The sequence below is a fragment of the Ostrea edulis genome, chromosome 7 (assembly GCF_947568905.1).
Source record: "Ostrea edulis chromosome 7, xbOstEdul1.1, whole genome shotgun sequence".
Classification (NCBI taxonomy): Eukaryota; Metazoa; Mollusca; class Bivalvia; order Ostreida; family Ostreidae; genus Ostrea; species Ostrea edulis.
In genome coordinates this window covers 15,637,169-15,653,611 of record NC_079170.1, presented here as the reverse complement: position 1 = coordinate 15,653,611, position 16,443 = coordinate 15,637,169, and the positions used below count along the sequence as shown (strand labels likewise).

At 35.7% G+C, this 16,443-nt stretch overlaps 2 protein-coding genes across 2 annotated transcripts; both read right to left on the bottom strand.

Moving 5' to 3' along the window:
- On the bottom strand, positions 1-10,359 carry LOC125654905 (protein KTI12 homolog). Its single transcript, XM_048885012.2, has 9 exons — positions 9,544-10,359; positions 8,218-8,269; positions 7,728-7,780; positions 7,404-7,459; positions 6,797-6,879; positions 3,949-4,108; positions 3,182-3,244; positions 2,411-2,479; positions 1-518 (listed from the first exon to the last, which is right to left on the bottom strand). Exons 1-9 carry the CDS (start codon positions 9,692-9,694, stop codon positions 375-377), a joined length of 831 nt encoding a protein of 276 aa, XP_048740969.2. The 5' UTR covers positions 9,695-10,359; the 3' UTR covers positions 1-374.
- A 1,379-nt stretch (positions 10,360-11,738) lies between these two features.
- Positions 11,739-14,010, bottom strand: LOC125654904 (zinc finger CCCH-type with G patch domain-containing protein-like). Its single transcript, XM_056143470.1, has one exon. It carries the CDS (start codon positions 13,877-13,879, stop codon positions 12,218-12,220), a length of 1,662 nt encoding a protein of 553 aa, XP_055999445.1. The 5' UTR covers positions 13,880-14,010; the 3' UTR covers positions 11,739-12,217.
- Positions 14,011-16,443: the final 2,433 nt, after the last annotated feature.

The window sequence follows — 16,443 nt, the reverse complement described above, 5'->3', positions numbered from 1 at the left end:
TTTGATTTGTTAGTGTTTATAAAATAATGACCTTGAAGAAATACAGGGATGTATAATAGTTTTGACTTTCATTAACAGAGAAATGGTATATTGACATGTACGCTCCAGGCACATACCGACATTTTATTAAAAATAAGCACAATCCTAAAATACCATAATTTTGACAATCATCAAGACAACATCTTGATCGTGAATTCTTTCTCTGAAATTTCATACACTAATTGTCAATCCAGGCATAAATTTCCGTCACAATCTTCAATTTACAGTTCAAGTCATCAGTTACAAGTACAAAATTAAAATATAAGTACATGTAATTAGAAGATCTAAAAAAAAAAATCATATTGTAAAAATATTTCTCCTAAAAATTTCGTTTTTCATGTCAATGAGTTGTTGATGTATTGCACAAACATATTGGGGATTCTGGTGAGGTTCTCCACGGGATGCATTTTTGTGTACGTTATAAACTGACGTCGGTGTCGTTGTAGCTCAGCTAAGGTCACTGGTCGCATGAGGCAAATCTGAAAAACTTATTAAGGAACACATCAAGAGGTCTCTGTGTCTAATCTTTCTAAATGCAATAATTTTATTCCATATATTTTTTCACATGGAATACTCCAATCAAACCTCGTTATCTCAAAGTTGATGGGACAGCGAGAAAATATCCTAGGGTTAAAGATATCGAGGTTAAAATAAATAAAAAAAATTGCAGTTGGGACTTCAAACTCACCTCCATATATCCATAAGATGTGGTATATGGAGTATTGAGATATATATATATATATATGAAGTATTGTGGCATGTGAAGTTTTGTGGTAAACTGAGTATCAATAATACTTGCCGAATAACTGTAGCTTGTTGAGTATGAAATCACCGAGATGTCCACCCAGACTGATCGTACATCAAAATCATTTTTAAACAGTAGAGCTACAGCTCTGCAGCCACTTGGACAGTATTACAAGAACAGTATATACAGAGAATTCTTATCCCTGTCCTATTTCTGCTCACTTCCCCCCTCCTCCTATGTAGGCAAATATTAAAACAGGGTGAATAGAAATTCGCTTGTTGTTCTGAAGTAGCACAAAATGGCTTGAGTAAATTCAAATCGGGATGAAATTGCTTTTCAATTTCGGGCAACAATGATCCGAGGCAAAATTCTCCACTATACAGTGTTATAAAGTGACTACTAGTAGCTCTCTAGGCTCAATCCAGACAGAGAAACAAAAAGACCTAAAACAATATGCGTGATGTGTAATCTCAGAGGTGAAAAATTTGACAACTAGAACAATGGACACTTACGCTGGATTATGTCAACATATCTTCATACATGCACCTGGTGAATGTGTCTATGTGAGCGAAAAATTCTTGAATGGCACATAAATAACATGCAAGCAAGCAAACAAAAAGACATCAACATCAATTATAAAATATACAGGTGACTCTCAATAACTTGAAGTTCAAGGGACCTTGATAAAACTTCAAGAAATCGAGAGTTCAAGAGATCAAAATTCGGAAATTGAAGGTCTGCCGGTATGGTTCAAATTTTACAGTAACCAGAAATGTTTATTACAAGATCAGATATGTTTCCTTCATACATGTATTTGTCAGTATTTGAAATCAAAATAAAAAACCTTATTTTGCATTAATAAAAACATTTCAAAGTTTATATATTTATTTGTTCTTCAATCATGATAATATGATTATGATAATGAGATAGAAAACCAAGTTCCGATGAAGCTTTACTATCGCAAACTAAACAGAGCACAATGTTATATCACTTTACCCAAAGCAAAAATACTAACGAATGAGTAAACGATGTTTTAGAGTAACTTTACACAAAGAACAAACTCGAGAAATTTAACAGTCTGTAGATCTCTAAATTATGTATAAAACTTACTCCCTCGTTGTCACGTCAAAACAAATTCTAGATTTTATTCATAGTCGGATTATATATAATTTTAATCATCACGACACAAACCCCAGTGCAAGGTGTAAACTGACCAATTAGCCAATTATATACTCAAGTGTGTCACCTCCACAAAGAAGCACGGGCGATGTTTCAACAATGTAAACACCTAATTACCCTTCCGGCATTCAACAAAATCCAGGTAAGGTCCAAGCGGAAATTATTACACTCTTGGGTAACGGTGGTTATACGCTACCACCACTTCGAGAGATCGACAGTGAAAAACAATGAAATGTGTTTTATGGGACCCAACTTCACTTTGAGAGATCGAGAACTTTAAGAGATCGATAGTGAATTTGCTTTGTTATATAGAGAAAAAAATTGGGACCATGATTTCACTTCGAGAGACCGAGAACTTCAAGAGATCGCAGTTCGAGCCATCGAGAGTCACCTGTAGATGAGTTTTCAGGATTATCAAATCCCTAAAAACCAGCATAGAAAGGATACTTTTTCAGTAGCTCCAGGAACAGGAATTTCATCTCCAGCCACACTGAGTTTCTGAGATTCCATAATGGTCTGAAAAATCAAGCAATCCTTATTCACGGTGGTGAATCACGTGACTATGGAATAATCCATTACCCGGAAAAATTAGTGACAAATGGAAAAGGAAAAATTTAAACGAGTAAGTAACACCTCAATAACAAATTGTCACATAACTTATGTCAACATTTTAAGAATTTTCTCAGGAACAAATCTAAACTAAAATGGTAGTTCTACATGCGACAGAAGCAGAGAACATTGACACAGTTTTTTGTTTTCAGTCAAACACCTCCTGACCGCCAAAAAACTGTCAGTGTTCTCTGCTTCTGTCGCACGTAGAACTACCATTTTAGTATAGACTTGTTCCTGAGAAAATTCTTAAAATGTCGAAACAATTTATGAGAGAATTCGTTATTGATAAAGGTGTTACTTATTCGATTGAATTTTCCCTTGTGTTGACTTTCGTCAGCATTTCTCCAGGTAATAGGTCACGCCAAAGTCACATGATTCGCCACTGTGCTCATTCCTCATTGCACATCAAATTTTGCTAAATTTCATTATTGTTGAAGATCACAAAATCAAATGATCAACAAAATACATGACTTCATTCAAAGGGGGAAAACGGTATCTCTTCACAAATGCTTATAATAATTTACGAACCCTCAATAATTGTTAGAAAAAGCCATTACAATCCTGTGGGACCTGAACGACTTCGCTCACCGTGCACTTGGTACTTACAGACACTGTGTCCTGTGTTACTCGGTCTAGTTCATACAGGAAATTGGTGGAGGAGAGTGGTTGCTACAAAAGTTTTAACGATAATTACTTCAACATAAACGCACAAATAAAAAATTCATAGTGGTTCTTGTCTTAATCTATTTCAAGAAATCATTTTTTAAAGAACACTATCGTGTAGAAATATGAAACGAGCACTTTCTATCTAACAGTCAACATTACAGACGAGAAGCACCTTCTGATATCAGTTGTTCTCAACACGGTAACAGTAACATACTCCCATAAACGTTATGTATGAATGCGAGCGGATCTATAATCTAATTTTAATTTGATTGGTATGCACTACTTATGAGTGTGCAATTTAATATACAGTTATTGTATAATTAACTATGACCATAGATTTAGAGATGCATTTAATAAATATAGACTTGTTTACACTCAATCTAATTAAAATTAGATGTTAGATCCGCTCACATACTGACATACACTACATGTGTGTATGCGAGCGGATCCAACATCTAATTTTAATTAGATTGGGTGTAAACAAATCTATACCTACTTCTATAAAATGCATCTTTAAATGTAAGGTCGTATTTAATTATACAGTAACTGTTATTAAAATAGAACACTCATAAGGTCAAAGAGCAAGGTCACAGAGAAAAGGCATATTCAGTCATTTTCAAAATGGACTAAGTGTGAAAACTTTAAGACAACTATTTCATGCATGCTGTAAATCACTTGATTTCTTTCTGGGTACTTGTTTTGATTACATTCTGTGTAGCCATGTTAGGAGGTGGGGGTTTCCTGTTGAAGAGAGCATCACAGATTTGCTGGTAAGGAAGCTCATCTTCTGGGTGTATAACAAACAGTGGACTGTCCCAGCGCTGGTTAGGATTGGGCTCCTCGAATCTCATCATCAGCTCTTCTAATCTAAAATTTACACAAAGATAATATACAGAACCTCATCATCAACTCTCCTAATCTACACAAAGACAATACACAGGACCTCATCATCAGCTCTCCAAATCTAAAATTTACATAAAGACAATACACATGCATCATTTAATTGATAGTAGTATCACCAATTCAAAATATTGAGCAGACAGTATCTTCCTCTGTCAAGAGTGGATTGACCATGAGACCTAAAAATTAATAGGGGTAATCTACTCCTTATGCTGTACCAGTGTACCAAGTTTGGTGTCAATTAAGCAAAAAATTCTTAAAATATAGGAGCCAATATATTACAATGTCCAGTTTAATCCTTGACCTTTGACCACATGACCTGAAAATCAGTAAGGGTAATCTGCTCCTTAAGATTTTCAAGATATTGAGCGGACAGTGTATTCCTATGTCCAGTTTGACTCATGACCCCCCCCCCCCCCCTCCTTCATGGTGCAAAATTTATAGTAGTGCCAAAACAATTCAAGATATTAATCAGACATTATTTTCCTATACCCAGAGTTCACTGACCCTTGGCCTTTGACCATGTGACTTCAAAATCAATAGGGGTCATTTCTCTTGAAGATGTACCAGTGTACCAACTTATATGTCTGTCAAGCAAAGGGTTTTCAAGATATTGAGCGGACAGTATATTCCTATGTTCAGTGTGACCCTTGACCTTTGACCATGCCACCTCAAAATCAATAGGAGTCATCTTCTTTGATGATGTACCAGTGTAACAAGTTTGATGTCTGTCAAGCAAAGGGTTCTCAAGATATTGAGCAAACAGTATATTCCTCTGTCCAGTTTGACCCTTGACCATGTGACCTCAAAATCAATAGAGGTCATTTATGCCTTAGGATGTACCAGTGTACCAAGGTTGATGTCTGTCAAGCAAAGGGTTCTAAAGATATTGAGTGGACAGTATATTTTTATGTCCAGTTTGACCCTTCACCATGTGACATCAATAGAGGTCATTTTCTCCTAAAGATGTACCAGTGTACCAAGTTTGATGTCTGTACACAGTGCTCGAGCTGGGCTTTGCCATTTTCGCCAATGGCGAATTTTTTTCAAAATTGGCGAAAAAAAATTTAAAGTGGCGAAAATCCCTTTTTGCAATAAATTGTATTTTAAAATCTGTCTTGTGTTTTCCTTTGTCAATGACACATTATTGCCAGTTTGTTTATGCAGTCAAAATTAGTTTATTCAGTCAACGCGTGCGACCGGAATTCTCGCGTCGCTCCAGTGCACACAGAGCTGGTCACGAAGGCCAGATAATAGCCTCAGGTAATGTATGGCTGCAAAAAAGTCGGTGATTATGTAATAAAGTACATCGGACAGTTGTGTACCCTGCTGTGGTCAATTGTTTAACATTTAAAGTCTTATTCATTATTGTGTTATCATCTCCACATTAATGTCAATTCTTAACCACAGAACTGACTGGTAATTAAATTGGCCGTATTATTGTGTATAATGTATATACATCAATTGTTTGTTTTTGCGGCCAAGCTCGTTGATTACAAGATATTGATTTTGATGTGTTTGATTTTAGTTCAAATATTTCATAAACGATGCGGTCGGTCACCATTGATATGGACATAGCAATTTTAATAAATAATTTTCTTTGAAGTTCAGTGCGCAACAGTATAAAAATGCTAATCTCATAAGACTATGCACCGCATTCTATTTTGACACTAAACTTGTAGCTTCTGACCCTAGTCAGTCTAAAATTCAAAAAGTATCTATGTTTGGCTTTACTGTCAACCCCACCTGCTCAAACATCTCAAAATCTAATTATCTTCCATACCAAAACGGAAATTTAATAGGGAATGGTTGAGATACGACTCTAAATTGGGCTTGATGTTTTGTGACATCTGCATTTCGGGCAATGTACACAATGTTTTCACTGAGGGGTGTAGCATCATGAAGTTTATATTTATATGATTTATTATCTGATTTTGATTTCCATAATAGAATTTATCAAACAAATCAACTTATTATTTCAGAAAGAAGTGTTTAGGTATGGTAGCTGGATATGATTAAGTATTAAATGTAACTGATTCAAAATGCTAAAATCAGTGTAATTAATAAAATAATATGATGGAAATAATTGTAAAGCATGAGATTATTTGCGCTGTGCCGCACCCCGAAAAAGTGGCGAAGGGAATTTTGGTCCAGTGGAAGCACTGTCTGTACAGCAAAGGGTTCTTTAGACATTAAGTGGTCAGTATATTCCTATGTCCAGTTTGACCCTTGACCATGTAACCTCAAAATCAATAGGGGTCATCTACTCCTCACAATGTATGAGTGTACCAAGTTTAATGTCTGTCAAGAAAAAGTTTCTGAAGATATTGATCGGACAGTATCTTTCTATGTCCAGAGTGAATTGACCCTTGACCTTTGACCTGAAAAACAATAGGGGTCCTCTTCTACTCATAACCAACCCACATATGAAATATCATTACGATTAAGTAAATTGTTCTCAAGATATTGAGCGGATAACATGTGGTCTACCGATCGACCAACTAAGAGGTGAAAGCAATATGCCCCTCTTCTTTGAAGGGGGGCATAAATATAAGAAATGTAATTAAAAGATATCAATTTTAAACATCCACAGTATAACATATAGAGATAGGGAATATAATGAAATCTACGATAGAAATTGCTGTTGAAATATACATTTTGTCAGTGTATCGGTCTGTCTCCGGTTCTCTACGGCTGTTCCATTCTGCTGTCTTCTCTTTACTGATATCACAGAATATCTGCATAAAAAAGGCTAATCATCATACGATGTTTACATTTGCCCCTCCCTTGCCTTAATATTACCTCTTATAATATGAATGTATAAATACACTTTGACCAACCATTTTAGAAACTGGGATGAAGAATTTTAAAAAGGATACCTTTTAACCACAGAGCCTCACCTTGAGACCAGAACCCAGAGGTAATGAATTTCACAATCTTGGTAAAACCTTCTTTTCTTACATGTAATTTTAATGTTTACATGATTTCATTGGTTGGTCAAGGAATTAAGAAGTTTGAGTGACCATGAAATTCACAATTTCAAATTAGTTTCCCTTACCCCAAAAATGTTAATATCAAATTTGATAAAAAAATGGCCATATAGTTTCAGAAAATATGTTCATTATTTTCAAATGTTAAGGAACATCGAACGATGGCAGAAAATTACCATTTGCAATAGGTCATCTGAGTGACTCGGGAGACCTAAACAGTACATTTGTTATATTAATTACCCTTGATAAAACCACTGGTTAATCATACTCACAACACACTGGGGAGTTTTACAGGATTTTGTAATGCAGTATAATTCATATCGGAAACCTGAAAGTACATGTGTAACACTTGTGTATTTATCAAACATCAAATGAAATACATTACAGAATACTTACATCAAATGAAAAGAAAAATATTGAATATAGAGTAGATATCATTATGATAGAAGCTACTAGTATTTCTCAATTTCAGCCACATTTAAAATGCAATTGGATTTTCCAAAAAAAAGAAAGTTATTCATTTTAAACATGTACTAGTAATTACAGTGCTCTATTTCACTTTACTTTCCTGTTTTGCATTGTTTTAGAGGACTTACCTTTAATATAATTTAAGGAGTCCAGAACAACAACATCGTCTTTGTTCAGTAACCTACGAAACAAAGCACCCCGTTAAGGCATCGCTATGAAACAAACCACCTCGTTAAGGCATCGCTACGAAACAAAGCAACCCCGTTAAGGCATCGCTACTTTGTTGATTCAGGAAATTACCTTAATCCTGTATACATTGTTTCAAAATTTAGAATCATTTAGGAATCACCATGATCACTGACTTGTCAATGAATTTGATGACTGACAAAATATGTCACAGTAGCTGACACGATTTAATTCCGTCAACAATGCACGTTTTCTGTTTACTCAGTTGGTCGAAGCATTTCACTGAATCTAAAGACATTTCGAGCATTGTCACAGTGACATATTTCGTTATCCTTCATATCAGCTTTTTACTAACATTAACATCAATCTAGTAAAATGACTCTATTAATTTACATCTAAAAATTTAAAGGGATCTACAATACCATACATCACCTCTGCACTTCCGATTTCAATCTCCCTCTGATTTCTTTCTCCTCAATTGAATCTGAAAACACAAATTCTTGCAAAAGTACTGGAGTTATTTTAGATATATATTTCAAAGTACTTTCACAGAATGTGGGACGTTTCGACCCAAGAACTCTCTCTCCATGTAGGTATATTTATATAATTTATTTTGTTTGATGTGTATATATGAATTGATTTTGGAATGTCAGTGTTATGTATCTATGATGTTAAATAAAGATGTTTCAATGTTTGCCACTTGCATTGTTAGTTATGGAGATTTTGATTTACATAATGATTTTTGTAAAGTTTGAAAACAAATGCTTGTTTCTTCATTGGAATTCATTGTTATAATAATTAATAGTCGCTGTGAATACAAAGAGCAGTGTGCGGGATAACTGCGATCAAACGTGACAAAATTGGCGCTAATTGGTGGACTCGAAAGCGAAGCCTTTAAAAAATAATTAGGAGGCAGTGTTTGGCGTGGAGACAATAATGATGAGATCAATGTATGCACATCCAAATACATATGAAAGTCACCCCAAACAACCTTCGTTACACCTTTACAAGTTAGAGTTGTTGACGATTCAAGATGTTTGGTAAGTTGAATTCATATTATTCTACCATGTCTACTAAACACTGATTTTCACATAAGTGTGAGATTTCCTCATTAGAAATAGGCTAAAACCATCAGACGAAAAGAAACACAATTGATCATCGAAATGACCTAGGTCGAAATGTCTTTGAGGTCGAAACGTCCCGTTACCCTCTCACTGAGTAATCAAGTACAAATATTTTTTTTCCATTTGATCTACAGAGCACTGTATAATATAGTCACTGGGATATATACCTATCAATCAGTCATTAGTGTGGTTGGGTTTAACATTTGCCATTACTGTGTGTAACAGTAAACTTCCTGTAAACATTTTAGCGATGTTGCCATAACTGATGATATTAATGTTACTCTCGCTAGAGAGGGATAATCGCATTTTAGCGAGACTATCTCCCTATAGGGAAGTGTTCCCAACCTGATAAATGCATACTGTCTTCACTTGTCATACATATACATGATGTATCAATTGTATGTGATTCAAGTAGATACATTGTCACAAAGTTTTAACTTCCTACGTGAAAAAAAAAATGAAAGTAAAATATTTCATGTTACACATAAAAAAAATGTGAAAACTATAAAATCTTTTAGATGTCTATCATACCATTAATGCATTAGTTTCCATTTCCTATAAATCCCTCATCAGGCATATCACAGGAGAATGAGAAAATTCGGACAGGACCACATTCTACATGAAGCAATTTTACCTGCATAAACTTTATTCTTGTCGAATCCGAGTGATTGGTCGCTTACAGTGTGGACGATTCTGTCTGTGTTTTCACTCAAGTAATGTCTTAAATCCTCCGTTCGCTTACTTTTCCCACTTGATGGAAATCCACAAACCAAAACAAACGGCATGACGTCTACATGTTCTATGAAACACTCCGAGGTTTACCGGGTGATTTGTAAAATTAGATCGTACAATAAATAATTCGCATAATAATAATATGCAACTAACTTGTCTAAATGAGATTACTGCTCTCTTTTAAGCCTAATATACATGTTTCTATTATGGGTTTGTACTTTAATTGGGGAGGAAAGCATCTTTCATCCCAACAATATCCTTCTCTTGATTTACCCCCTCTCTCCATTGTTAAAGCTTTGCTTTCAATCTATTTTTTATACATACATGTATTTTGCCATCCTAAATAAATGCCCTGCCCCCTCCACTTTACGCTGTCTCCATGTAAATAAAATGTGGCAACAAAATGTTTTATTTTTGGCACTCTGCACATTCACTAAAATTCATGAATTTATTAGGCCTACTAAGTAGAGTACATATGTCAAACCCACCCATAGGCAAACAATTAACCTTCAATTTCTCCAAAGCGACAAGATAACAAAGTGAATATGCATTTTCCTCCTACTTTAAGAGACCTGGAAGTTTATTCAATCATTTACAAATACATGCATGCACTTGCCATCATTCCTGAATTAGTGGGTTTTTTTTTTTTTTGCTCAGACATTTATATTGACAACCGTTTTGAACACTCCCAATTCTACAGTATAGTCTGGACCGCCTCACCATTTTTTGTATCATCCCCATTTGTGGCAATTGCTCGCATACATGATATATAGGGTAATTCAGATTATACAGTCCACCTGACACATTAAAATTGACACGTCGTGTATAGTATTTGGATTGATGCTTGAAGACATTAATTAAGTCACTGTCTGAGAGGTATTATTTCAATCATTTCACCCTGCAAGTCATTTTAAAACAAAACATTAACAATTAACCCATTCAAATGCTGCAAACAAACAATGGTAACAATAAAATCTGGATTAAACATAGGCAACCTGGGCATCAATTCTACCAGTCAAAAACATTTCCTGTAATCTAATTAAGTCTGTTGTTTAAATTACATTGATCCAAGTAAAACACAGTATTCCAACTGCATGTCAGAATTAACAAAACACCTGTGTATGTCAGAATTAACCAAACACCTGTATATGTCAGGATTAACCAAACATCTGTATATGTCAGGATTAACCAAACATCTGTATGTCAGAATTAACCAAAACACCTGTATATGTCAGGATTAACCAAAACACCTATACATGTCAGAATTAACCAAAACACCTGTATATGTCAGAATTAACCAAACATCTGTATATGTCAGAATTAACCAAAACACCTGTATATGTCAGGATTAACCAAAACACGTGTATATGTCAGAATTAACAAAACACCTGTACATGTCAGAATTAACCAAAACACCTGTATATGTCAGAATTAACCAAACATCTGTATATGTCAGAATTAACCAAAACACCTGTACATGTCAGAATTAACAAAACACCTGTACATGTCAGAATTAACCAAAACACCTGTATATGTCAGAATTAACCAAACATCTGTATATGTCAGAATTAACCAAAACACCTGTACATGTCAGAATTAACAAAACACCTGTACATGTCAGAATTAACCAAACATCTGTATATGTCAGAATTAACCAAAACACCTGTATATGTCAGAATTAACCAAAACACCTGTATATGTCAGGATTAACCAAAACACCTGTATATGTCAGGATTAACCAAACATTTATATATGTCAGAATTATCCAAAACACCTGTATATGTCAGGATTAACCAAACATTTGTATATGTCAGAATTAACCAAAACACCTGTACATGTCAGAATTAACAAAACACCTGTACATGTCAGAATTAACAAAACACCAACTACTGGTATAATATATGCCAGGATTAACCACACACTGCAGACTAGATGGCATGCCATTACTATCATTAAACCATGATAATGCGTATCTCTAAGCAACGGTCAGACTTGAAATTACTGCATCTACATTTTTTTTTACACCACAAATTGTCAAAGGTTCTAGCCAACAATTCAAAACACACACACTGCATTCACAATTAATCCACAACACACTTCAATCAAGTTCATTTAATATCCATAATAGATTTCAAAGAATCCATGAACTTCAACCTGTAAGTATAAAATCTACTATGAAACTGTAAATGGGGTACTGTACCATATTGTTCATGTTGTCACCCATAAAATTAAATATGTGGTTTGTGGAAATATAAATCGATGTTCATGGAAATTCAATTCCACAGCAGATGACAAATTGTTATTCTTTACTGCAGTTATTTTTCTCTCTTTCCTTGTGGATTTGAATTTTGTGGATGCACAGTATCATATCACAAAAACTAAAAAATGAACTACACCCCAATTAATAGATTTTTAAAACAGTATCTCCATGTCAGACACGTACAGGTATGCATTTTAAGAATAAATTCAACCGAACGTACAGGAGTTTATCCAGAAGTTATACAAGTACCCACTCATTGACAACATCATTCTCAGAGTAAACTATGTATGCAATATATATTCCATGTCAAAGCATCTTAAAATATAGCTAACTTTTTGTGATGTCCACGCTTGGTCTTGTGATTCTCAATAGTCCTCTCTGATGTTTTCAGTTCCTGTAAATAATGCTCAGTTTTAGCAATCTTGGCTCGATACTGTTTTGCCATTCCTTCGTCCTTCTTGTCATGTCTTTTTAAGGCTTGATTAAGTCGGGAGAGCTCACTCTCTGTCTTCCGGATTTCCTCCTCCGTTTTAAGCAATTGAACATTTAGGTTCCGGTCACTGCGACTGGAGAGTTCTTTTTCCAGAATTCTGACTGGAGCATTCTTTGTTTTGTGATTATGATGATGGATCAGTTCTTTGATGTTTCCCTTTTTACCACCTAATTTTCTGTTGATAAAATGAAACACATCGTTTGAGGACTTCACATTTTTCTGACTCGATTCATTAGTTTTCTTTACATGTTTTTTCTTTCCCATTTTCTTAGTGACGTTGAACATGTCATGATCACCTGCTTTCTCTTTCAACTCCATGATTTTATCCAATGATTTCCCCTGAGGAATTAAATGAATAGGAACAGGCTCTGAACGACCTTGACTTAATTTTCCAAGCCCTTGTCCAATAATGTAACCCATTTTAGCCATAAGTTTTGAGCCGATCCCTCTTGTATGCTCTTCCCAAACTCCAAGTGCCTCGGTTGTTTGGTTCGGTCTCATGAAATATCTTGGAATCATTTCTTCTTCTGAGGAAGAACCACTTGATTCGTCTTGTTCTAACACCAAACTTCCATCATTTTCTTCCTCTTCATCATCACTAGAATCCGAGTCAGTTGAATGGAGTGGAAGAATGTCTTTCATGTCCAATGTGGCAGTTTCGTTGTAATTATCGTAAGCCACGGTATATTGGTGATCTTCAAGGATATCAACGATCATGGCCCTGTACCAAAGCCCATCAGTAAAGAGTGCTAAGCAAGGCGACTCCATCTTCAATGAGCTGTAATTTGGCTCAATGTATTCTCGGAGGTCCTCAAGTTTCACAGAATGTCCGTGTGAGAATCGGCACTGATCCGAAGTAAATTTGCATTTTCCTTCTATATGATATTCACATGGAAGCATTCCTTCATGTGTGGGATTGCAGAACAACACAGAAACAATGATCTCATTGTCATCGGACATTTCAATGTTAGTAACCATGGCATTGTGGTGACTGGACGATCCCCAGTCATGTGTGTAAGGTGCTCGACACAGAGTACCCACGATCTCCGACAACTTCCCAGAAAGGTCTTTCATTTCTTGAGACTTTGCCATTGCTTTTGTGGTTGCAGAGCAACTTGAAACCTTAAAATCATTGTCTTCATTTTTCACCATTCCCTTTGGTAAAGCAGACTGATCATCATTCGTGACGTCCGTTTCACTCACTGTTACAGATTTGTCTTCCTCTGCTAAACTAGCTTGAAAGGCAGCATATTCTTCATCTTCAGAAATGTTTGTATTGCTATTCTCCTCTAAACCCTTTAAAATGTTGCTCTTTTTCAGCGATAGCAGGCCCTCTTCAGTTAACGAAACTAATTCCTTTAAATCATCTCTAAGCTGTATAAGATCTGTATTCTCTGCCAACTCCGTGGTCTGTATAGTTTGTTCTACTTGAGATAATTGTGACTGATATAGCTCTAATGATGCTTCGAGAGTCTTTTCATCCATGGTTTACAATATTGAATAACACCGTACACAAAATCACAGCAACATTTCCTATGGAATGCCGAACCCGATTACAATCCACACGACACCTCTATGTACGATTTATCGTCAGCTACCTTTTCCCGAGGCCTTCCGATTGTGCAAACAGTTTTTAGCTCACCTGAGCTGAAAGCTTTTCTGACCGCCTTTTGTCCGTCGTCTGTCCGTCTGTCTGTCCATCTGTAAACGTTTTACTTTTTCGACTTCTTCTCCAGAACCACTGGGCCAATTATAACCAAACTTGGCGAAAAACATCCTTGGGCGAAGTGCTTTCAAATTTGTTCAAATGAAGGGTCGTGCCCCTTCAAAGGGGAGATAATCACAAAAATGCAAAAATAGGGAGGGATCATTTGAAAATCTTCTTCTCATTAACCACTGGACCAGAAGAGCTGAAATTTACATGAAAGCTTCCTGACGTAGTGCAGATTCAAGTTTGTTCAAATCATGGCCCTGGGGGTTAGATGGGGCCACAATAGGGGATCAAAGTTTTACAAAAATCTTCTTCTCAAGAACCACTAAGCCAGAAAAGCTGACATTTACATGAAATCTTCCTGACATAATGCAGATTCAAGTTTGTTCAAATCAAGTCCCCCGGAGGTAGGATGGGTCCACAATAGGGGATCAAAGTTTCACATACATTAAATATATAGCGGAAATCATTAAAAATCTTCTGAAAAATCACTGGGCCAGAAAAGTTTATGTTTACATGAAAGTTTCGTGACATAGTGCAGAATCAAGCTTGTAAAAATCATGGTCCCCGGGAATAGGTTTCGAGCCACAATAGGAATCAAAGTTTTATATGCGAGTATATAGGAAAAATCTTTAGATATAAGCCAAGGTGACTCAGGTGAGCGATGTGGCCCAAGGACCTCTTGTATTGTACGCCCGTCAAAGACGGAATGAAATGTGGTATGGCGTCGTCCGTCCGTTTGTCCGGACCTTGTAAGCAAAATGAAATATGATATGTAAGCTCCGGGATCTTACAACTTAGTACATTTGATCATCATGAGAGGAAGATGCCTAATGTTTCTCAAGGTCAGTGGTCAAAAGTCAAGGTCGTAGTATCACTTGGTAGAAAAAACTTTGTAGGTAGGGGTGATATAGATTGAACTATTGGGGCTAGGACCGTCAATCTTGGTACACATACTTCTCATGAAAAGTGGAGAACGCCCTTTGTTCGTCTAGGTCGTACTATCGATTATGTAGGCAGGATCCAGGCAAACCCGTAATCTCCAGGATCTTTCAGCATGGCTCATTTGATCGCCATGGTGAGAGGAAGGCGTCTATTTTTCCTCAAGGCCAAAGGTCAAGGTAGTGGTATCACTTCTAGTGTGAAAACCTTGTAGGCAAGATACAGACCAAACCGTAAGTTCCAGGATCTTGCACAACTTAATACATTTCATCACCATGATGAGAAGAAAATGCTTATTGTTTTTCAAGGTCAAGGTTGCAGTATCACTTAGTAGGAAAACCTTGTAGGCAGGATACAGACTGAACCATTGGGACTAAGGCCGTCAAACTTGGTACACATGTACCGTATGCCTATCAGAGGATGCGTATTGTTTCTCAAGGTCAAAGGTTCAGGTCGTAGTATCACTTAATAGAAAAACCTTGTTTTCAATGTGGATACAGATATTGCTCTGAAATTTAGTCACACGCTTCCTCGTGAAGGAATATAAGTTCAGTTTACAATTCATGAAGCTGGTTGGTGCACCATGACCTACTTTAGGAGTAAAATAGGTCAAACAGTTTTTTTAATAGATTTTTCCCTCATGAATACAGATATTGCCCTGAAAGATTGTCACAACCTCCCTCTAAGAGAAACACATAATCAGTAATTGCATTTCAACTTGATTGGTGCACCATGACGTACTTTTGGGCTAAAAGTAGGTCAAATAGTTTTGTGAACTTTTTTTTCTCATCATGGATATGAATCACATGTTTTTAAATATGAATGATAAGATTATCGAATATGAATAACATGTTTTTGAATATGAATGAAAAGTTCAGAATATGAATAACAATTTATTGAATAAGAATGACATGTTTTTGAATATGAATAACACGTTTTAGAATAAGAATAACATGTTTTTGAATATGAATGATAAAATTATCGAATATGAACAACAACTTTTCGAATATGAATGATATGCTTTAGAATATAAATTACAACTTTTCGAATATGAATAACAAGATTAGTATGATAGTGCAACGTTTTACACGCCATAGCTGACCCTCCACTTTTTTGACAACGTTTATTTTCTGTTATTTTCACATGCAAATTAAGCTATTTTCACATGTGAAATAAGATTAATTGGCGGATTGGCCCCCATCCCACTCTTTTGTTGGTATAGTAATGAATGGCAAAAAAATGTAGTAATGAATTGATGAATTGAACGACGAACGGAGCCCCCTCCCTCCAATTTATGAGTAATACTATACTATACTATACTATACTATGAAGTTTGGGCATAAGAGACATTTTTAGGACATAAATTAAGTGGTGACCGCCAGTTAAATGAATATTA

Excerpts from the sequence above, each read along its gene's own strand:
- LOC125654905 (XM_048885012.2), bottom strand. The coding sequence starts at position 9,694 with ATGCCGTTTGTTTTGGTTTGTGGATTTCCATCAAGTGGGAAAAGTAAG. Across the intron at positions 7,460-7,727 it reads CTCCTTAAATTATATTAAAG|GTTTCCGATATGAATTATAC; the intron begins GTAAGTCCTCTA and ends ATGTACTTTCAG. Across the intron at positions 6,880-7,403 it reads GTAAAACTCCCCAGTGTGTT|ATATTCTGTGATATCAGTAA; the intron begins GTGAGTATGATT and ends TTTTTTATGCAG.
- LOC125654904 (XM_056143470.1), bottom strand. The coding sequence starts at position 13,879 with ATGGATGAAAAGACTCTCGAAGCATCATTAGAGCTATATCAGTCACAA.